Source organism: Vidua macroura, chromosome 9 (genome assembly GCF_024509145.1).
Source record: "Vidua macroura isolate BioBank_ID:100142 chromosome 9, ASM2450914v1, whole genome shotgun sequence".
In the NCBI taxonomy this organism is placed as follows: domain Eukaryota; kingdom Metazoa; phylum Chordata; class Aves; order Passeriformes; family Viduidae; genus Vidua; species Vidua macroura.
Window position 1 is genome coordinate 8,707,520 of NC_071579.1, and position 24,289 is coordinate 8,731,808.

General features: G+C 42.3%; 1 protein-coding gene across 1 annotated transcript in view; it reads right to left on the reverse strand.

Moving 5' to 3' along the window:
* The window catches only part of RGL1 (ral guanine nucleotide dissociation stimulator like 1), a 53,368-nt gene extending 37,219 nt beyond the window's left edge, over positions 1 to 16,149 (reverse strand). Inside the window, exons 1-2 of the mRNA XM_053985086.1 lie at positions 16,051 to 16,149; positions 15,189 to 15,299 (exon numbers count right to left, since the gene is read on the reverse strand). Coding sequence (XP_053841061.1) covers positions 15,189 to 15,299; positions 16,051 to 16,077 — 138 coding nt within the window. The 5' untranslated portion in view covers positions 16,078 to 16,149. The remainder of the gene's footprint in view (positions 1 to 15,188; positions 15,300 to 16,050) is intronic.
* Positions 16,150 to 24,289: the final 8,140 nt, after the last annotated feature.

The following is a 24,289-nucleotide window of genomic DNA, read 5'->3' on the forward strand; positions in this document are numbered from 1 at the left end:
TACGCAGACTGGAAAAAATACTAAAACTGGGATGAACAATAAGAAAAGGAGGTAGCAAATTTCTTCAGGCTCAGTCATTTGAAACATTACCACTCCACTACAGATTTGTTTTATCAGAAATTCTGCAGTTTTTTTCAGGAGCATCTAACTAGCACTTTAAATGCATTTTTACCAATTTTGACAGGTTCTTAAATGCTTTTCACTTTCCTTGAAACTTATAGCTTTTCCAGATGGAGAGTTTTCCACTCTGTTTTTATTAACTTACTGGACAGACACCCTATGTTGGAATAAAAGTGCCTGAAGTGCAGTAACTTGAACATTAACTCAAAATAAAGCACTCTAATCAAGATTCCCACTGTTTGTCTAAATATGAGCCTACTTTAACCTTCTGAAAATAGAAATTAGATGCTTTTTGTGATTTTAACCTTATTTTTTTTACATTGCTTCCTTACACGCATGTTCCACAACATGTATCTTTAATATTTACACTTATCCTTGGGGGAAATAAAAAAAAAAAAAAAAGGAAAAATCAAATCATGGAATTTGAAAAGCTGACTTATGGTACTCAAAAAGCTCCAGATGTATACACATCCATAATGTCAGCCTAAGATAAGAAAAACCTCAAATATCCTTTATTCAACATGCAGACACACATCACTAAAGAAAACAGCAAGACAGATGAAGCAGAAGTTGTTTAGCTGTCTTAGTCAAGTATTTTGGTAAAGAACAACTGCAAAGACATTGAGAACTTTTGTGACAAAGCGTTTCCTTCCACCAAAGCCCTCGATGGAGTTTTTAGCTGAGCGGAGGAAGCGGCAGACAGACCCACAGCAGCTGACATTCATCCGCACCGACCCCCAGCTCCACCGCATGACTGCGGAACAAAAAAACCCTCTGAGAAGTGGCGATTTCGCCCAAACAATGCCACAGAGCAGTGCCTGGGCTAATCTTATCAATCAGAGTCACAAGTATTTCAAGTGGTTTTGGGCCAGGCCGCTCCCATCCCCGCCCTCAGCTCTGTGGGCCCGGCAGAGTCAGGGCCCTGCAGATCCCGCACTGCTCCGTGCCCAGCTGCCAGCACAGAAAACAGTCTGCAGGGGCAAAACTGCGAATTTGGGGCAGAATTTCCAGCTTAGGAAACCTCCGTGCCCAGCTGCCAGCACAGAAAACAGTCTGCAGGGGCAAAACTGCGAATTTGGGGCAGAATTTCCAGCCTAGGAAAGCGTGGCTGGCAGTGCAGTGCTTGGGTGGCCAGCGGCGGATGTCCTGCAGACAAAGGCAGATGCTTTTATCCTACAGTGCACTTGGAAATGAAATGAAATAAAATTACGCCAGAGCTCTCCACAGAACTCTCTCCACTTCAATAACTCTCATTTCCTCGTTTTGGATACTGTTAAAAACAAACAATAAAAAACCAAACCAAACAAACAAATACAAACCAAACCAAACAAAAAATCCAACAAAAATAACCACAAAAAAAACCCAGACAAAACCATACTGACTGCACCAAACTCAAAAGCCAAAGTAAGTTTATGAACTCTTTCCTAAACGCCGAAAATGAGGGGGATTCCTGGATTTCCAAAGCTCCGCCCTTTTCCTTTCCTTTCTTGCCACATAAATACCCATTCTTGGCAGCGACCCAGAGTTTCCAGGACCAATTAATTCCATGATCATGACACAAAAGGCATTCTTGTTTTCTCCTCCGAGCTCACAGCCTGGCTGGTATCTGTCTGAAGCACTGGCAAACAGTCACAAAAGCTGTGGGGCAGATTTAGTGGGGAAAAAGAGAAAAGGGAAAAAGCCTCTTGCACAAATGCTGCTGCTCAGTTTGAACCTTTTCACTTGGACACCTTGCAGCTACTGAAAGCCACTCTGGGGAAAATAAGAAATAAGTTCCGTGGTGCTGAGCTGTGCATTCTCACACCTTCTGAAGCGATGCAAATTTTGGCTCATTTGGATATCGGTGAGTTTTGTGGGACCAGCTCTACACGAATCAAAGCACAAATAAAGAAGCCTAATTCACAAATCACCTCTCCCTCCATGCATCTAAAGGAGTTTTAGCAAGTGCATTACTAAACTGAATCTTCAAAGAGGTCTAGGTTAAAATGGCTTTGTGCAGGTCTTACAAATGTTGGAGCTTATCCAGCCATGGGAACATAGAAATTCCTGGTCTGCATTTACCCACCCAGAAGCATCTGTGCAGCAAAGGAACGTAGCTATATTATTCACTGAGAATCAAGTCACCCAGGAGGTTCACTGTGCAGCACACAAGGTTTTTAAAGGAAAAAAATAAAAATCGCCTGAATAGCTCCAGATATCCATCTCTACCTTGTACAATTTATGCACTTACCTTCTTGTCACTTCCTACCTACAAAAAGCTCCCTCTCACCTCTCTTGCTAGAAAGACTTTTACCAAAACCAATACAAAGCCTCTCACCCCCTTCTCTCATCAGACTTGGTGTTGTCATTGTGTTAACTGAACCTGAATCATCAGATTATTGATGTTTCTTTTTTGTTTGTCATGTTTCACAGATCTGCAGTTCACCACAATCCTGTTCCCTCTTAGGCATGCCAGGGATGTATTATTTTCATAGCTTGTATTATGAAATATTCCTTGTGGTGGTTTTGATTGGACACTGAAGCTTAGCAAGTTCCTAATTTGAAACTGAAAAGCAAGAAAAAGAAACCAGTAAGTCAGGTAAGACTCTTAGTCATGTGCATCTTACATTGTTGGGGGTAAATCTGTCATCAAATTACATTTTGCTACAGACACTCTTATAATCCAGTAAATAAATGTGTCCTGTACTACGTATCTTCCCAAAGCCCTTCTCTATTAGAAGAAAATTATTTGTATAACTCAGTATCCTCCTCTCTTCACTGCCCAGAAACACCAAAATGTCCAATCTCCAAACCAAGCAGTAAATAAATATTCAGAATAATAAACAGCTAAGTGAGCAGAGCACTAGGATGAAGGCAAGGAAATGGGTTTTAGTGCCCATTTTGGCAGTACAATCAGCTCATTTTCTAAGATATTTTGACTTCTGGAGCCAAAGGAAGTGTTACACAGTGTCTCCCTGAGAGAAGAGCTCTACAAAGTCTCCTGGGACTTGCGTAAAGCAAGCAGTGATTATCTGTGAAAACTACTAAGAGCTTTTCCAGGTATGGATTACAGAAGGTCCTCAAGGAGGTAAAGGCAGTTGAGGCAGCTCCCCTTTGCCCCAGAAAGAGCAATTACTGCTTCTGTTCACAGCCTTTATCTGAACTCCTCTTCCTCCTTCCCCACACTCTCACAGCTTCCAGTCTGCCCTGGAAATCTGGAGGTGCCAAAGCACCCAGGAACCTTTACTGGGAACCATAAGAGAGAGGTGCTGAGCAAAGAAAACAAGTGTAAAAGGTGGCAGACAACTCAAACACTTCACTGAGTCGGAAACAGCTTCTTGTGGCTCTGATTATAGAGTACAGGGATAGGTACAGTGCACCTGCCATCTGACAGCACAGCAAATTCTGTATTTATATACAATATTTCTAAGCTGTCTTGATGTTAAAACTGACAACTCTATGCCTACCCTAAAAAATGCCAGAGGAAAGCTGTTATTTAAATGTTGTTTGTGCAACAATAGTCAGGAAAGCCCTTTGCCATGTTTCTTTCATGGAAAATGCTGAAATACGCTGTCATTTTTTAATAAATACCAAGTGTAGCAAAAAGAGGGGATGATTGATATTACCACTAACACAGTCAGACAGATTTCATCTGGTATCATGATCTTTGACTACCAACAGAATACTTGTCCTGTGTCAAGTCACACTATTTTTTATCCGCTTCCAGAAGTGTAATTTAAATTAATTGTTAAGCTCATCATCACTTTCTGCTCAGTCAGTAGAAACAAAGAAGGTCCTGTATGAGGCAGCAGGCAACAGTGCTAAATTCAAAATGGATTTAAGGATGCCACAAGTAATAATTCTGTTGCATAATAGTAGCACAAATGCATATTACATAACCCAAAATGCTTTTATTCATCCTAATTGTATTGTTGGCTCTCCTTTCACATTGTAAAGCTTGCTCAAGCAGTACACAGAAATTAAATTTATACTGAGTCAGGAAATCAGTGTAAACTGCCATTGTATCCAGCATAAACAACAAGGCAAGAGTGATAAATTACTAATAGTATGAACAGCTGGAAATTAAATTGTAGGTGAGGGGAGATGAAATGCCTTCTGACAGAGAAGAAAATACTGAGCAGAAGACTGATGCATATTTTCAAGTAAACTGAACTTGGAACAAGGTATTTTTGTGGAACAACAAATACCCAAGAAATGCTGTTACATGTCTCCTAATAATTACTGTGAGCAATCTCTAACACCAAATTTTTCTAAGATTTTAAGAAGAAATGGGTTAGTATTCAGCAACCACTTGTATGACCATAGCATGGAAACACACCTAAACTGCCTTTTAAACTTCATTCCCATGGCTGTGCTTTTTACTTTGTTTTGAAACTAAGAGGCCTCTTCAGGGTGGGGTCTGAGTAGAAAAAGCAGTAATAGGAAGCTAATGTTTCCTAATATTAAGTGTTACCAGCTTGAATATTTATTTATGTGCTGAAAGAGTCCAAAAATATTAACTCAGTCATTAGTCCAGGCCAAACTGCATTTTTACTATATTATCTAGGCATCTCAAGGGATGAAGTATGGTATCTCCTGGTGTTCTTCTCTTGCACACACACCCCCTACAGAGCCACGGAGTGACTGTGTTTGGCTACATGTGTGTCTGCAAGCCATGGCTACATCCTTGTCCCAGTTGTACAGGTACTTTCTCCATGAGAAATTCTGTATTTCACCAACAGAAACATGGACCAACAGAGATGTGTGACAACTGAACCACCACACACCTACACAAATTAGTGCACTCTCCCAACTACAGCACCAGTGGTGAACACTCCTCTTCTGCCCCAGCACAAGCAGTGTGAGCTCGCCCTGAACCCTCTGCAGATACTTGTGTTTTGGTTTAAGAATGCTGCTTGCACTTGGACTGAAATCCTTAGGCAATGGACATAAATCAAAACACATAATTATGTGGAAGTATTGAGTCAGAATGCAAAGTAAGCATAGCTTGCAAGTAAGGGGAAAAAAAAGAAAGAAAAAATGCCAGATAAAAAAGTTGTCCACATTGGTTTGATTTTTCTTCTTTTTTGAGAGGGTTGTTGTTTAACTACCCACCAGGAGTTAATAGCATACCTCTGCTCTTCCCTGTCCTGTTCTCCCTGACCACCTGATGTTTTCCTGAACAAAGTGCCTGTTTTTGCAGGAAGAATGCAAGCCTCATGCTTTAAGTAAGTGTGCAAGAGTTCATTCACATTTTCTCTGCTCCAGAGAGCCAGGAGTCTGGAGCACAGCCAGAATCAATCCAAAGCACTCCATGGAAGGAATGCAAAGGCCTAAGATCTGCCTTCCAAGTGAAACACGCTGTTGTTACTCGTGGGGCATTTCCAACAGCAGCACAATGGGCTGCCATCTCCAAACCAAAGACACCGGCCCTGCCCTAAAGGGTTTCTACTCTAAGAAACACAAAATGCATCAGAAGTACAGCCAGAGATTACTACAAACCAAGCAAACAAAAGCAAAGGTATATCTTCATAATAATTTTCTTGCTGGGTTTGCATGGAATATTAAAGGTAGGTTTCAAATGCACTTCAGGAGCATTCAGTTAATTAATTTATTTTGCACTGAAGACAACAGCTAATCCAGATGAGTGCACTGACTTGTTTGCATCCCAACACCAACACATCTCTGAAATGTTATGAACCTCATCTGACAAGTTCTATCCACAGGAATCCTCTAAACAACTGAAGGACATTCTGCACTCAAATTGAGTCAAAACAAAAACTCCATTTACTCAATACATTCAAGCTTGCATGAGGCATGAACTATATTTAGGAGGGCATAAAACCCTAGCTAGCTCTAATGTGATGGTCTATTTCTGCTTTAGGATTTGTAGACACTAACACGGAGCCACTGGGATCTGGCAGTCTAATGAGATCTACCACAAGTCTCCAGTTTGAAGCCCAAGGGCTATCTCAAAGTATTTAGTCATTCCATACTGTTCAGTCATTCTGAGATCTTTCAATGGAAAATGCCACTTAGTAATAAAAACATGTTGTTTTACTTGCACAGAGAGCCCATGCACTCCCCAGAAAGGAAGAAACAGCTACTGACTGGAAGAAAGGTTGAGTCCCTGTAGGGAGAAAGGCAGTACAAAGCAGGCGAGGGGGTGGGAGGGGAAGAAAATAATCCTTTAAACTGCTTTCAAACCAAAAAAGGTGGAAGAATAGAAGAGAAAAAATAGATGAAATACACTGTAAGAACAGGATTACTCGACAAAAGCACTTGAAATGCCTACATCTCCTTAATGCCATTGTGGCCCGGGGGCAGCACTGGAGGCTGCTGTCACAGCCATGTGCAGGACAGCCATGGAGGTGGCACAGAGGAAAAAGTCAGAACTCCATCAGTCTGCAACCCAGAAAAGCAAAAGGTTAGTGAATGTCACCATGCAAAGTGGCACAAAGCTTCACACCTGAGGTGGAGCTGCCAAAATCTCTTTTTGATTGCCAAGGCTGCTGAAGGCAAGCTACACTCTGATGTGCAACAGATGGCTTATGCAACTAAACAGAGATAAATGTGAGAGGCCAGAAAAAAAGTCTGCTGAAAGTCCTACCCTCAGAGGTCCCATGGTGGCACACAGATCTGAGAAAATACCTGAAAGGTTACAGTAGGTAGAACATTACATATTTCAGCACAGTGCTTGAAAGTGACAACAAAAAGCAAACAAAAAATGTCTGAGGAGCCCACATGTAGAGTACCCTGCTCTGTTCAAGCTGGCTCATTTTTAAAGCAGCTATTGTGAAGCTGAATGGGGGAAAGCAAAGGGCAACCCACACAATTCCTACTTTTGCACAGTCTAAAACTGCACAGACACAAACTTTTGCTTTACACACATAAAAAAGAGCAAGATCTGAACACCCAGAGTTTTCCTTAACCAGGAGGAGGTTGCAGGGCTGCTGGAAAATCAGCCCACATCAAACTCCTGTACCATATGGCAATATGGCCCTGACACCTCCTGGGCATTGAAGTCCTCATGATTCTTTTGATAAGTACCTGTGTTCAATCTTACTCTCCCTCATTAAACATTTGCTGCAAACAAATTGAAACCAGAACTTGATAAACAGCTACACATAATAATTGTCATTTTTAAACTGAACTAGAGGTTTTCCCTCCTCTAAACAGATGCTATAGAGGAAGGTGAAGAAATAACATGCATAACATTCAGAATAACAAGTCTGAAGGAAAAGACTCTTCTCAGCTGCAGGACATGTTTGTTTTATCCCTAAATCACAACAATTAATGTCTTATGTTTTGAATCTCATGCATTTTTTCTCATTATTTATATAAATGTTCAATCCTTTCTGAATCCTCCTGGACTTGATTGGACTCGATTACTTCTGCCAGCAGCAAGTCCCTTTGGGTTAATTACACACAATGTAAAATCACAAATTTCTTCCCCCCCTTGCTTTCAAAACCACCCTGGAGGTAACATGTCCCTTCTCCACTCACTGTTCTGAAGGCTTTTCCTATATCCTCCTATTCATTGCCAGAATGGAGCCTCAGTCCTGTGAGGATTTTTTGTTAAACTTGCACATCAACCCCAGTTGCACCAAGACACCAATGTAACAGTCCTCACCTCTTTGGTGTCTCCAAACCCCTTTCCACCTGTGGATGCCCTTTCTAGTTCTCCTACCTTTGAGATGAGGGAACAAGCACCAGGAACGAGTGAGGAGTTACTGTCATCTCCCTAACAGTATTTTCTAAGCTTCACTCCCCCCCTTCCCTGCTGTAACTGAATATTTGAGCTTCCTTTCACAACTGCTGTAGCATGGGGGGCAAATGCTTCCACAGAACTCTGGATTCTCAGAAGTCCAGGTCTTCTTTCCAGGTGGTTTTAATTAATTCACTTCTGGTCCTAAATTGTTTCCATGTGCTGCTGTGCCTTGCTAAGCAGCTGCTCCTTGCTGCATGTGCCACATGTGAAGAAGATATCCATGTGATAACAGTGTGAAGCCACTAAATAAATATTACCATGCAGTTCTGACAGCTAATCCATCTCCCACGACTTTTTTTAATGGTTCAAACCCTTCAGCAGCCTCAAAACCCCAGCCTTTTTGAAGTCACATTGTCCCAGAAACACTTTTTCCCCATCTCTTTTCCACTTCCCGATGAAAGGGGAATCTCCCAAACCCAGGCCACAGCACTGAGGCTGCATTTCAATCCCTACTCAAATCCTACTCTTGTGCTGTGTTACATTACAACACCCAACACAGTCAACCTGAAGAAAACCTGCAGCCATGCTTTGAAAGTTATTTGGGTGAAAGGTGCTGTAAGAATGCAAGACCATTATCACTTGGATGTTTCTGCTTTCCTTGCAGTCCCTAAATTGTCCCCTGTTGGTGGCATGGTGCTAAACTGAAGTATAGTATTCAGACATTAGCATGAGTTCAGTTTGGTCCAAGGTAAAAGGATTTCCATAAACAGTAAATGGATTTCCATATCCAAAACACAGAATTCCTCACTATGGCTTTTAAGCTTCCTTTAAATATTAAAAAAAAAAAATTAAAATGAAACACATATTCTCATAGTCAATAAAATGCTTATTTCATAAGGTGTAAAAACTTAACACAGACTCTATAGTTGAGCCCTACATGCTAGTGTACCACCCAGGAAGAATTACAAGTCACTTCTGAAGAGCTTGTATGGCCACTGAACATAGTGCTTTTTGGGGTGAATCAAGGGCAAAAGTACTTTTGGGAGACTGCAGGAGCAAACCGTGACACCTTCCCAGAGACAACTGCTGGTGAGCAGGAATGAGGTTCCAATTCCTTTTAGGAATCATCTTTCACAATCTCTGATACTATCTTAATGTGGTATTAACACTAAGACATCACACACCTTTTGCCCCTGCTTTACAAGCCACTATACAGTGACTACACAAAGGCACGGAAGAGCAGGATCCACACCAAGTTGGCATTTATTTACCCCTGTTACACAAAATAACTCTGTTTTCTCCAAGGGGCTAAGCCATGATCTGACTACTTTGTGCTGGCTTATTCATGCAGGTGCACCCCTTTACAGTGCTGGCTAAAGGAAATTATATATTTAAAGAACAGCAGTAGCAGAAGATGCAAGTTCAAAGCATGCATTTAGACACATTTTTAATTAGCTTTACCAAGGTTAAATTTAAATCCAAGTGTGACTAACATACTTGAAATGCTTCAGCCTGTTCCTTAAATGAAGGCATCAAAACCCAAACAGTGAAACTAATGGTTTCTCCAGGGCTGTTCTCTGTACAACACCTCAGTCCAGTTCATGTGCTGCATCTCACAGGCTTTCCGATGACACATAGCCACATTCCTTGCCAACTCTTCCTTAACCCAACAAGTGACCTACATCTAGCATTCAGAAAGAAAGTGCCAGTTCCTTTGCAGAGCAAGCAAAATTTGGGGCTTATTCCTTTCACTTACAGCTTCTTAAAAAAGCAAGCAAGATAACACTCAGTGATGTCAGCAGCAAGACAGTTAAGGCACTGGAATTTAGGGAGAACCTGCAGCATCCAAATAGCAGAGTTTAAAAAAACAGTCATCCTGGCTGTCAGAGGAATTCCCAGGGGAAAGCAATTACAGCACAGGATGTCATTCTAACCCTGCATGTCACAGGTAAATGCCAAGGGCAAGTTTTGTCCATGAACAGGCTGGTTGGGAGATATCCAAAATGCAGATACACACAACGAGTGCAGCAACAGAACAGTCTCCAGCAGCTTTACTCAAGAGGCTCCCTTAACCCCTGTTATTCCACTTAATATGAGAATCCTTAGCAAGAGGTGCCCCTGCACAGCCCCAGCACGGGAGGCTGCTCCTGTCTGTCCCCAGTTCCTCATGGCTGTGCCAGGATATCCCAGCCCTAACTCAGCCTTCGTAACACCACAGGATTAAAGCACTGTCACGCTTTGGCAGCTTGGAGTGGGAGGTTTTACACTCAACTGAGAGCATAACACTGTGCTACAAAGCCAGTCACCCTTCTAATTATGCACTGTGGATTTGGAACTGGCAAAGTAATGGACAGTAATCTTTCAGGCTTCCTTTTTAGAACTCTTAATGGGCTCAGTTTCCATTTTTGAGTGCCTGTTGCACACACAGCCTCTGTTAACCAGCTGATGACTGTATCCAAGACTGCTACTGAGGATATCCCTGGAACCTAAACCAGGAAGCAAGGAGAAAAATATTCCATGAGAAGTTATTAATAAGGGCTATGAATGGTACCATGGTACTAGTATGCCCACAAGTGAAGGAAGGACAGGAGGAAAGAGCCTACTCCAAACCAAAACACAAGCTGAGTGAGATGCCAAAGCTTTCTTTTGGATAACTGAGTACCTGTCTATAGGTAAAATCATTCCATTCCCTCAGAATACGCTACTTTGTGGGTCTGCAGCACCCAACAGGCATCTTCTCCCAAGCAAAACCACTATGAGCACACCCCATCTTTCTTCCTTCTCCAAGGCAGCTCCTCGGAGACTGGAGTGGTCAATAGCACAGCTCAGTTTCTGCAGGAAGCCTGTCAGCTCCTTGGGAGCTGCTTTTCTGCTTCTGCCAAATATATGGCCAGAACTACACCCTGGCCTTGGTCTGGGCAGTCAGGACAGGCTGAGGGAACCTGATTTAGCAGAGGGAGTCTGCTTTAGCCAAAAGCGACCAACACATGCTCTAAATCAAGAGACAAAACAGCAAGCTGCAGCAAGGACAGCGATCAGCCAAGCCTGCTGCTTCCAAAGGAAACTGCACTTGACCAGAACATCTGGGATCGAAGGGTAAGATGAAAAAGAAAGAGCTGGCTCAGAAGGGCACATGGGAGGGCAGGAGCAGGTTCAGAGAAAATGTGAGGTTTTACTTCTTCCTAAATGTTGATGATTCCAGGCACCACGTAAATCTCAACCCACAGTTAGGAGGTCTGTGCTGGAAAGAAAGAAATCCAGACTAAAGTTTCTTTTCTGACATATTGATCAAGTCAGAGAGATGGTTGTGTCCCAGGTCCCAACTGGGATACATATTAGTTAGCCACAAGTTTTTGGTTTTTGCAATGTTTTTCTGTCTGAACTCTCCAGCACAAGCTTCCTGCCAATGTATGTGACTGTGGATGTGTTTAGAAGCCAAACTTGTGGTCACATGCAGTTTTCAGTGCAAGGCAATCACTCACACTAAAAAAAAAAAAATAAAAAAAATTAAAAAAAAAAAAAAAAATTAAAAAATCAAAATGTCTTTCTAAAACACCACAAAATTTCCCAAAAAGGTAATTATCAAACAATAGCAGTGCTAAGAATACACACAAATATTAAGTGATAGATTTGCTACTTTTCAACTCTTCCCTCTTTTAGCATTTTAAGGTTCTGAAAAGCACCCTTCTAACAGCAGTTCATTGACACTTTTGGAAGAACATGTTCTGCTATACACCCAGCATTATAATATTAAAGACACTTTAAGACAAGTTATGTTTTGCAACCATCTCTGCCTGAACAAACCCCAGAGCGAGAAGTTCAGCTGTAGCCAAAAAGAGAAAGCAAAAAGTGAAAACCAAGTTTCTAAAATCTCCTCTAGATGTGTAATTTGCTTTTGTTTTAGTAATCTTGCCCACCTGCCCACACCACACCCATGCCTCTGTTCTTCCTGCACCACTCTCCCCCCCATCTCTCCATGTACTTGACCCTCTGCTTTTTTCCCTTCTCTTCAGCTGTTTACTGTTTCCCATAGACCACCGGCTGGAGTTCACCTCCCCTTGCCATTCACACCGTCAGCACGTTGCTCCTGGCCACAGAAATTCAGGTATGTAGCAGCTAATCTACTCTTACATCCACTCTTTGGCTGTCCTTACCCAGTTCTGGCTACAGCATGACCCAGCTCGTCTCTGTGTACCTGGCTGTCAGTTCAAGACCAAAGCTCCCCCCAAACATTTGTCTCTTATGCTTTGGTGCCTGTTCTTCACGGACAACAGCACCATCCTCTTGGACATCCAGCCTCAGAGGGAAGCTGAATCCCATTTTTCAGGTTCTTTCTGAAAATACCGTTTTAAAACACAATATTGTCTTTCTAACCACATCATTCAAATACCTTGCTGCGCTCCCAAACCTTCGCTTCCACTTACCAATATGCCTTTTTTCTAGCCTGATATAATGCCATTCAAATTGATGATTGTCCACCCCACCTTAGAAGAGGTCTTCCCCTCTTCTAAGTGTGTGCCATCCATATGTATAAATCTCTACTTCTCCATCCTTTTCTCTCACAAAGATGTCAGGCCATGTACCTCAGCTTCCATGGCTTTTGTAGCTTGTTCCTCTCTCTCTCTCTCCAGGATCCTGGAGACACCAAAACCCACTCTTTTCAAAAAAACTGCGTTCCTGCTTTCTCTGGTTGGATCCATTGTGTTTGGGAAGGATTCTCACTCAGTATTTCTAGAAAGTACACAACTTTTGAAGCTGTGATACCAATCATCAGCTAAGATGTATGTACAGACAATCCTCTCTAAATATCACGTCTGCACGTTCTTTTAAGTCAAAACAGTGCTTTTGTGCAGCATCTCTCACAATACTGAGCTCCCACTACAGTATTTAATATTCCCTAATGCTCTAGTGCTCAAAGTCTTAAGCTTCACTAAATATTTAGTGACTAAGTATGTGGTGACAAAAGCAGTGGCTATTATTGGCATCCCTTGATGTCCAATATTAAATTTAAAGCTGAGAAATTCAGTGATTATCCAAAAGCTTCACACTTCTGAAAGTTTCGGAACTGCTGATGCCTGCTTAAGTCACAGCCTGTTTCTCTTTTACTTTTGTTAGTTGTAGAAGTTTGAAACACAAGGAAGGCATTTCTGTATTTCAATAGGCAAGTGTTTATAGTGCTTTAGTTGGAATCTTATAATTGGCCTTTAAACAATCCATTCTCTCATTTAGTGACCCTGGATGGGTTCTTGGGATGGAGAATTTTAAGGAAGATTTATTAGACTTGACCTGCCACAAGAAGCTCAGTGCTTCAGAAGGGGTCATATTGCTAAGTGGACTTTTACAGGGCACAAACTGACACTGAGAAAACATTTTTTAAAAAGTAAATCCAGGCATGCATATGATCAATAAGTGAGTTATTATGTTTGTTAGTGTGAAGGCTCAATACTTGCTGATGTACAAATAGGTTTTGACCTTGAGTCTTCAACCTAAACCTGACTTAGAGCACCATCAAAAGAATTAAGACAAACATTGGTAAATCCAACACCTTGTTAATTTAGTGCTAATGAGTTTCAAAGCATAGAAAAAAAATCATAAACCCTTATAAACTCCAGATTAAAAAAAAAAAAAGGTCACCTGATGAGAGTTCTAAAAGAGACAATTTGGCTCTTCAAAGCCAAACTGCTGGGGGCAGGGGTGGCTGTTCATAAATAATGCTCTGAGTTAGAGGCTATTTATTGATTTCAGGACCACAAAAAAAGCCATTAATAAAACAAGATCACAAAAAGAGCTTAAAATACTTTATGTTCTGAAGACCTTAAGGGAAAAAAACAGCCCATATGTTCCAAAATATTTTAAAATAATATACCTAAGATTTGGGGTTTTTTTTCTCATGAAAGAGGCCAGACTGAAAGTCAAAGTCTCAGATTTATGCCCGGAACAGGTGTGGATTTCTGACACATTGTCTCCTTCCCCACAAACATTCTGACCTCAAAAAACCAACAGCAGCCCCAGGAACCTGACAGTCACTGCCCTGACCTTGCAGTCCCTGGTCCTCCTGTTGGGATGGGCAGCATCAGCTGTGGGGCTGACCACAGGAATATTCATGCTCTCTTCCTCTGAGAACAGGACCAAGGCCTGGCAAACCCCTTCTATTACAAGGAACAACACAGCTCAAGCAGCAAACAAAATTCTACTTTTCTAAACTATGTTTATGGGCCACAGACACACTCTAAATTATTTTCACCTCTTACACAAAACCAGCTGGGAAAGTTGCAGGAGCTCAAATATACTTGGTAGTATTTTTCCGGGTAAAAACAGGAGGCAGAAATAGGAAATCTGCCACTCAAAGGAAGTAGATTCGAAATTATCTGTTCTGATTAGCACTCTGTGTACTTCTTGGAAACAGGGGAAGGGGAGACTCTAAGCACTATCTGTATGCAGGACAGAATTTGCTTATTTCTCCTGACTGGTTTCAGCTCTGCTGTATTGCTTCATGTCACAGGAGCTTCTCAGGAAAATGACTGGATATAAATCTCAGGGCAGCTTTAAAAGCCTTTAAAATACCAACATGGATACTACATCAAGCCAACTTCTTATATTACTGCCTTTGATCCCAAAGGAAAAAAAGAAAAAAAACATAACAAAATACTATGAAAGTTACAGGCATCTCCTGCAGACCTGGCCCCAGCTGCACTGATTCCAATGAAGTGAGGACATTTTTTATCAGCTGGGGACTTGGCTTGATAAAGGTGAAGGCACTCAGCAGCATGTCAAATCAACTGTGTCCATTTAAGCTCATTTTACTTACCATTAAAGCCTCCATGCTTTGAGAAACAGTAGAGAGCTGTAATTCTTGCAGAAATGCAATTAATTTCTCATCTGGCTAAGAAAGCAATACAGAAATAAGACCCAAACCAATATTCCCTTAAGTTCAAAGGAAGTTCTGCTGACTTTGAGGGACCTTCACCAGTCAAAACAACATAACTATTTGTTTGGAGACCTGAGATAGGTTCCTAACAGCAGAAATGAGCCATAGTCCAGTCTGAAATAACTGTTAAATGTTCAGCTTCTCGGGCCATAAACTAAGATCCTTATTTCTGCACTAAGAATCACCTGATACAGGGCAACAGCTGGTCAAATTGTTTTTACAGGTCAAAAAAGAGGAAGAGTCAACACAAGGAGAGTGTTATTTCAGATGACCCAGGCAGACTAGTTCAATGTTTGGTTTGTTGTTTTTTGTTCTTTTTCTTTTTAATAATGAGAGCAGTCACTGCTGGAAGTTAATATTGTAACAATTCCTGTGGAATTCAGCTCCCTGGAGACGGCTCCGAAGTCCATGAGCAGCCCCCTCCAACACCTCCCTGCTAACCTCACTTACCCCCAGCCACCTTGCTCCTTTGTTGGCAGCCTGCTGAATCTGCACTTTTTTAAGGGTGACATTGTAGACAGCTCCGTCTTCTACCTCTTCACCCCCATCCTGAAATGTGGTCTGCCAGGAAAAGGAGAAAGAAAAACAAGATGAAAAGGAACGTTTTCCCCCTTCTGCTGACCACAATCAGTCCCAGGTGCTCTGCTGCTCCAGGCAGAGCAGAGGAGATGGGCAGCACAAAGTAAACACAACAATCAGAGCAATCCAGGATACCCTTAGGTTGAGGGAACACTAGAGATATTCTTGGCAAGCTGTCCTTTCCTGTGGTATCGAGGTACCCTGACTTTCCATTTAACTGTTTTTCCCAGACTAGCACATATTTTAAATAGCTGCAAAAAGTCTTCTAAGGAAAGAGTTTGGTTTTGATTAGCAGTCGTCTCTTTCCTCCCTCCTTTTCTACAGCAATTAATCTCTTTGGCCTTTCATTTGGGGAAGAATTCGCACTTTTAAAACTGCTGAATTACTTCGGCAGACAGCCTTGAGCCTTTGAAGCTACAGAGCATTTAAAACACAGAGACATTTTCATTCTCTTGAGAAGGAGGGATCTGAAGCGCTTGCGATTTGCTCTTCCAAAAACCTATTATTTCAAGAACAAGAAAAAAAACCAAGCAGCTTTAGAGCCGGGGGAGAGCGGAGGGAGGGGGCACAGCATATCGCGGTACCAGGCACAGCATCGGCGGCATCGGACACGACACCCCTGGCGCAGCATCGCCGGCACCGGGCACGGCACCGCTGGCACTGAGCATCGCCGGGCAGCGGGACCCGCGGCAGGGCACGGCAGGGCAGGGCAGGGGACGGCACGGCCGGTTACCATTTTCGCTCTCCACAGCAGTTTCATCCTCGGTGCCTTGCCGGGCGCCTGGCCGGACGCGCCGCGCTGCGCTTCGCCCGCGGGCCGGGCCGAGCCGAGCCGAGCCGAGCCGAGCGGCCCCTGCGCTGCGCGGGAGGGCCGGGCCGGGCCGGGGGAGGGACGGACGGACGGACGGACAGGGGGAGGCGGCCGCTCCTGGCGCCGCCTCGGCCCGGCCCGCGGAGGGTTTCCTGTTGATGGCCCCGCTCGGAGCGGCCGGCCCGGCCGTGCCCGCGCTGCCCCGGCAGTCCCCGCTCCGCTCCGCGGGCGGCGGGCGCGTCCTGCCCGGCTCCCAGGGAAGCGCCTCCTCCTCATCTCCCTTCTCTTCCCCTCCTTCCCTTCCCTCCCCTCTCTCCTCTGCCGGTGCCGGGGCAGGGCGCAGGGGAGCAGGGGCGACCGCGGGTCAGGTGTCCGGGCTGCCGTAAGGAAGGAATTTAAAGCTATGCTTAACTTTAAAAACTTACTTCTGCCACTTGGGAAGTAAGGAAATTAAAGGTTTTAGTAAGCCCTGCCCGGCAATCGCCGACACTGTCCTCACTTTTACTCTATATCGCTCACAAAGAAGCACCATGAGCTCCTCTGTGGATGCTCTAGCTGTAGGCACCTGCGTGCTGACACGACGATCTCAAGACACCCTAAAAACCACACAAACTTCGTTGCCTCCTGAGCTGTCTTTAATTACCTGCTTTTTGGGACTTAAAATAGGGATGATTCAAGTGCACAAATTCCCGTGCAAGGCAACGAAAGTTCCAAGATTTGAAACAGAGCTCAGACTTCCCAAAGCCCCACACTAACCTCCAGCGTGTTCCTGGTTTTATTTCCACCAGTGTTAGAACCTGAGGAGCATCACAGGCTTGGGGGTTGTCAGCACTTCTACCTCTTTAACACGAGAAACCATACGGAAGCCAGGAACATTATTTTCAGCTATGAAACCAAGAGTGAGCTGCGTGGTCACAGGTGCCCTGATCTGGTCGCTTGCCAGGCTGTGCTTTTAGTTTACATGTGTGAACGTGAAGTGGTCAGGAATAAACAGACATCAATAACCTGACTCACATGTACTGCACCTACAAAGTGAAGTGTGGATTTCCCAGAGTTCTGTGGCTTCTCCTGTAAAACTGCAGAGAGCATCCTGAATGCTTTAGATTTTGCAAACTGCTCTTCCACATTGTAATTTTAATGTGCAGAAAGCAGAGTGTGCATTGAACCCCACGTGGCCAGCCCAGCAGGTGTGTGAGTACCTGCAGAGCAAATTGCCATTGAACAGGACTAGCATACCAGCATATGCAAATGCATATCTAGCCACAAGAAATACAACTCCAAAGCCAAAAAATTACTCTGAAATAAAAGCTTTTTTGTGCAATGGTGTCCTGGTGCCACAGTACATGCATTACCATCACTTTGAGTGGCAGTCACAAAGCAATGGCACTTACTCTGTTTCTTTACAAAAAAGAAAATGGCAGTGAGTTAATACAATGGGAAGGGGCTCCTATATTTGGTTCAATTTAGCTTCTCTTGAATCACATGTTTTGGACTGGATCCCTACAGAACACTTTTTGGACAGACAAGCTCAGAACTGTCCATTCAAGGCAGAGCACAAGCCCTCTCAGAAATGATGTTCCTGAATCCTCTTGGCCACTGACAAGTGACAAAGAGAACCTCCATCAGGAAGAAGCAGCAGATGACATACAGTTTAGCAAGCAGCAGAAAGCTACCATATTTATTCATAGGATTTGCCACTAGTCTTGCACAGAGTTAGATTTTCTTCGCAGATTATTTTTTGGGAGATACAGTGCCCAGACTTTAGAAGCATTGAATTGTTTAGATTGGAAACGATCTCTAATATCACTGAGTCAAATCATGTCACAGTGAAAGGTTACAGAAGGGGCAGTAATCAAACATTCTATTGATAACTGTCTGCCTTGGGAAAAGGATATTTCAAGGCCCCTAAAAATCTGCCTTATATATGCAAAAACAGATTCTTTAATACTGGAAAAGAGAAAAAGCATATGTAACACTTAAAGTACATTATATAGTGTACAACCACTTATTTGAGACCAAGAGACAGAGTCTGAATGCACAGGAAAACATGCACAGGAAGACCAACCAGGCTCTGATTAATCTAAAAGATGTTCTGTAAAGATTTCAAGGACAGAAGGAAGACTGAAAATGAGGAGGAAGAGTCTACAACTCAGTTTAGTAGAACTGCTGGTTTGCTCTTTTAGCAGACTTTAATCACAAAACTGATCTACACCAATGAACCATGCGGTCAACACCGTGTTAAACATTTGGTTCCTTCCAAGTCATGTTCACATGCAATAACTACATTCCTGCTATAATCAAGCCCTGTGCCTGCCCTTTTTACCGAAGCAGAATTATTTCTCTAATACATCTGAGCACGCATTCCCTCCCACTCGCAACCAGAGAGAAGCACAAATCCACTTGTGAATGCAACTTTACACTTCTCACAGTGAAACATTATATAAGAAAATACTTTGAGGTCTGGAAAGCTCTCATTCTGCAGATCATTGACCACTTACAGCCCAACAAGAACTGGCCAACTGTCTACAGAGAAATAAGGTAGTGGCAGAGTGATGATTTTCCCCGGGTTTCAGCTGTTGCTACAGCTGGCACACAGATGCCTGCATGGGAAGACAAAGCACAAGATCTATAAAGCAGCTGGAAGTAAAGAACAGCTCTGACTGCCCCTGCTCAGGGCCTGACAGGAGGAGAGGAGGAAACAGAAGTCAGAGATACCCGAATATGGAAAATATTTGGGAGAGCAAAGGAAAAGAAGAAAGCAACAAGGTGATGTAAGAATGTTCCCTGATAGCTTCTCCAGGAGAGAAAGAAATCACACAGCCTAAAAGGACAAAGCCATGTATCTGAGGTGTGCATGCAGCTCACTTCACTGAGCAAGGATGTTCCCTGGGAGATGGGAAAAAAGCCACAGCACTGTCTCTTTTTTAAGTTAAGCCATAGTTTCAAGAAGGTCTTTTCAATGGCAGTGCCAGCTCAAGCTGTTCCCCCTCCTTGGTGCTTGAGTTGGCCAGGAGCCAGAACTGGTTATGTGTTGGTTATACAAGACACTTCCTAGTAACCATGCCTCTGTAGTCAACATCTTTGTAGTTTTACATTTTTCTCCAAAGAAATGCCACCTTAAGGGCATTACCTAATTCTTAATTGAAAAAGAAAGTTCCATGAGATACTGTTCATTCCATAGGAGATACAAGAATCCATCATAAAGTCTGTCCAAAGAGACACCCATGCAATGGATGTTGCCTTTGAAGTGAGTGCCTACAAAAGAAAATAAATACTGTTTCTATTAAGATTATCTCATTAATTGTTATTTATCTGGTTTCTTTAAACCATATTTAGTTCTTAGTTCTTGCTTTCGGTTTATGGAACATACTCTCAATTTGATAACTAACAGGTGCTGTGGCCTACAGTTCTGGAGATTGAAACAACAACAAAAAATCATATGCAGGTGAACCACAAAAACTAGATAATGCAGATACTATAGAAATTGAAACACCAATCAGTTTTATATTGTGTTTCTTTGACAGCCCACTCTGACATGTAGCTGGGCAGCAGAGAGCTCTCCACCATGGACACTACAGAAACTTCACTTGGGAGTGTTCCTTTACATTGTGCACACCCAAGCTCCAGCTTCCCACTCCATTACACAGTTAGTTTGTCATGGGCTGCTTTAGAGCTGCTTAATATTCAGTGCACTGCAGTCTCCTGAAGGTCCCTTATGGCACAAAGCACCTCACAGGCACATATCTTACATTTCCATCAGCACGGGCAATGCTCTGCACGTGCTGCAAGCTGATGTAGAAGGGAGCAGAGGTGAGCCAGGTCTTCCATCTGCCTCATCTGGGATTAATAAATTTGGTTATATATATTCTTTAAATGACTGAGATGCACTATGATTACACATCAGCTGGGCAGAAAAGTTGTTAGAATCAAACATTGAATTTCAGTTACAAACTACTAACTAATCAAAGTGAACAAAATGCTACATTACACACTGTATGTCTGCTTTTTGACTGTCTGCAACCTTTGCAAGCCTCACTCCTATGCAAAAGGGAAAACACTGCTCCCCTTTCACTCTGAAAGATGTGACAATGCAGTTGCAGCTCAGTAAAGAACCAGACACACAAGACCATCATAATCTGTCTTCCTGGACACCAGAACTAAACAGAAGCCTTCAAGTAATTGCAAATATTAACCAGCTTCATTGTAAAACGCCAGAGGAAATGCATCAGAGCTCCCATACATAAAACTAAAGTAATGTTTCATAAGGCTGCATAATTAACTATGCTAAGTCAAAAAATTATGTAGTTAAGGAAGCACATCCAGCCATCCCTGACCCTCTGATTTCACATGTGATTGCAATTAGATAGGCATGCACTGTTTCACAGGCTGTGCTGTCCAAAGAGACATAATCTCAGATCTGGGGGGCATATCTCCTGCAGGAACAGCGAGTCCCTGGACTCCCATTGGGAAAGCCTTCAAAGCAATCCTGTGTGTAACAGCAGGGGCACATCTCTGGGCAAGTGCACCCCTGCTGTGTGGTGGGGAGGAACAGCAGTGTGCTGTACTCCCTGAGCCTCTGCCTCCAGAGGAGTGCAAGCAGTGCCTGTGTGCCTCAGAGTCTGGGCTTAGCCCTATCTATCCCCACTCACCCACACCTTATCCCTACTCACTCTCTGGGCTCCTTAGAAATGATTTTTGAAGTCATTTAAAGTCACCCGAGGCTGCAGGTCCTAGAACTCTACTTTCAGTTCCACGGACCACAAAACACCCAGAAACTTTTTGTAAACCATAGTGCTTTGAGAGGTCTCTTGTTCCCATTCTATACCCATGTGACCCTGCAGTGCAGAGCAATATCTTTCTCTAATTTTGTGCTGCAGTGCTCCTCAGTTGCTCACAGTAAAACCTCTCTGCACATTTCTGCAGCTTTGAAGGAAGAAACAACACCCTGGAGTGCATGCTGAGAACATTGTTTTCTGAGGCTCACAACTCAGTCAAATCAAAGCCAAAACTAAGGCACTTCATAGTTATGGCTATTTCAATGCCAAATTTTAGCCCACAGGCCTCAGCTACTCACACTGTAGAGCTGTTCAAAAGAAGGCAGCAAAAAGTCTTTATGGAGGGGAAAATTAGTTTTCCACTCTCCTCATATTCACAAATGGATGAAATGTTTTCACTCAAACTTTCCAAAAAGTTCACTTTTGAGCAGAGGCCAAGGGCTTTATTTGAACAATTTTAAAACTCTCTGCAAATAATAAATACTGAATCATATAAAAATGCACTGCTCAATTACAAATTTGACTGTGGGTAACTCTCCTGACATCAATTCCATTGTCATGGGACCTGAATCAATCTCAGTGCTTATGCAGAACTAATAAAAATTATCCCTGCCTTCTCCAACAAAAAGTTATGGAAGGCTGAGAACAGAAGGCTAATATATCCAGCAATCATTTCATCTGTACAAGAACACAACAGTGCCATAACAGAACATACCAAAATGCCTAAGCCAAAATCTTCTTGTCATATATAAAATACATCAAATGGCTCTCATATTTTTACTCAAAAGATTGTCTTCACTTTCAGATCTGATTGTTTCAGATCTCTTTTTTTTGCACTTAAGTCAGGTTTAATAATTAAATTGGCCATTGCACAAACATGTATTGGGTTGATTTAGCACAATGCTGATTTTCCCTCATTGCTCTCTTAGGCTGATCCTCTACATAGGCTGATTCTCCATAAAAAGCTTCATACTTTCAATACATTTACAAATTTATCATTTATATTATTGGCTAGTTAGTACTCAATCCTCCCCCTCATTCCCAAATTACTTGCCATGGTTCCTATTCTTTTTGAGCAAGCTTCAGTTTCCAGAAAAAGAAATTTAACTATTTGATTAAATGTGTTCTCAAAACTTCCCTTCTGTTTCATTTTGCTTTGATTACTGATATACTGCTCATATGCCTTTTATGGCCCTGTTAGAGTATGTTTAAACAGGATAAATCTCTGTTGGCCATAAGGATCTTCATCTCCTAATTCTGGCACAGAGTCTTTTTCATTTTTCCCCTTAAAAGAGAAATATTTTCTCCTCTAGAAGCCTGTATCACTCTGGTATCCTTTAGTCCAAGCACTCTCCAGAAGACTCTGGGCTTATTAATTCTATTGGAGTGTCTGCTATTTGGGATACTGGGAGTACTTCCCCTTCTGTCTGGGGCCCCCTGTCCCTCTGAGCAGACCTTTGCCAGTGAGCTCTGCATTTATATCTAACTAGTTCAAAGCCCAAGGACTTAGTCCCTCCCACCCATTGGGTTATAATCAGATGGCAGCATGTCTTAGGTTTGACTCACTCCCTTCATGCACACACTTAGTTTCCACAACAGGTAAATGAAGAGTTTGAATTTCAGTGCTGTTCCTACAAAAAATCCTAGTGCTTGCCTTTTCTTGACCTCTAAGATTAAAATAACAGGGATAAATTAATAATAAATCCTTATAATAGTTTATGTTATTTGTTTTTTTAGTCTAAATGATCCATATTAAATTTAAGAATTATGTCCCCTCTTTATTGTGGGACAGGTTTCAGGATACTCAGAAGTTCCTAGACCCCCATTTAAGGAGCCTGCTGAATGCCTGTCATATCAGAGAGATCTTCTGGATGCTGGAGATGGTTGCACACCATGGACAATTTTCTCAGCCAGATCTAAAACAACGTCTCGTAAGCTTTTTACTGACTCAAATTTTTTCCCAGCACTCAGGCAACAGTAAGCTAGAGTTGTCATCATGTTTTCTCCTCTTCACTGGGCTAAAAGGGAAATAATTGAAGGGAAGCATCACTTCATCTTATCTACAGGTCTCTTGGTTTTTTTAATGCTACATTCAGTCTATCTGACTTCACCAAATCCTACAAAGATTGCATAGCCCTTCTATAGAGCCCAGGAGGCCCTATTAAATCAGACTCCTATTAAATCAGAAAGCTTCTCCACAGCTTTCTTTTGAGCAGGGAGGAGCCACAAACAAGAGAATTGTAAACAAATATGTAACAGATAACTTTAGAAATAGATATAGTGGTCCCTCTGCAACCACATAATGATTTTTAATCATACATGCTCCTCAAACAATTAAAATTTACTAACTACAGCAGCCTTGAACCCTGGAATCTCTAAATTAGAAATTGTATCTTTTGAGTGCAGCACAATAAAATCCAGATTTCGGGAGACTGGGGCTTGGGGGTTTTAAGTTACTTTTTTCTTTGATTGGTTTTACCTCCTCCATCTCTAAAATATCCTACAGTCACATAAAACAGTCTGTACAACATCGACTTGCCTTCTTCAGCTTCCATGAATCTTCCTCAGGGGAGTTGTTCTTTCATCATCTAAAAACTTCCAGCAAGTTCCACCCTTGGAGAAGAAATTCTGTAACTGTTTGAAAACAAGACAAAGGCAGTTTTTAACTGCAGACAGCAACACATTTACTTCTCATGTCCATTATGTTCTTTCTCTCGTGAAACACAGCAGTTGAGTAAAGTCACAACACAGATAAGGAAGAGCCTCAGTCGTGTCCATCAGATGCTGTGAAACATACAATGGCACTCTGGTTTAATGAGTGAGTGCTAAACATGTTTCTGGAAGTAGCCTATTTTGCCTGGGGAGGCAAAAATGCCTTTATCAGCATAAGTCAACTCCCATTTTTTCCCTTTCTGCTGCTGTGACTCTTGTCTTCTACCTACTGCAGACTCTGAGCTTTCCAAAGCTCACAATCCTACCCACCAGGTCAGTAAAAATGCAGCATTAAGAATTTCTTTTTCATTCACTTATTTAATATCACTTTTAAGATCCCTCAAAATTCAATCTCACTTTTTTACTCTCCTTATTTTCATTTTAGAAGCTTTTCATCTCTACTGGTGCTTCTTCTCACAGATCAGTGCCTACCAGAAGCTCTCCAAGGATAAAGGCTTTGTCTTTTATATACTAACACTATACCCTTGGTAACCCATTTCAAAATGATACACCCAGCTTTGAGGTGCACCTTTATCCTGATGCCAGAAATGCAACTATGGGACAGAAGCAATATTTCCTTTACTAACAGATGTTTAAAAAATGCACAGCCCTTTTTGAGGCATATACTAGTGATTTATAAATACTTGCTTTTGTTGGTATTTACCTTCACACTT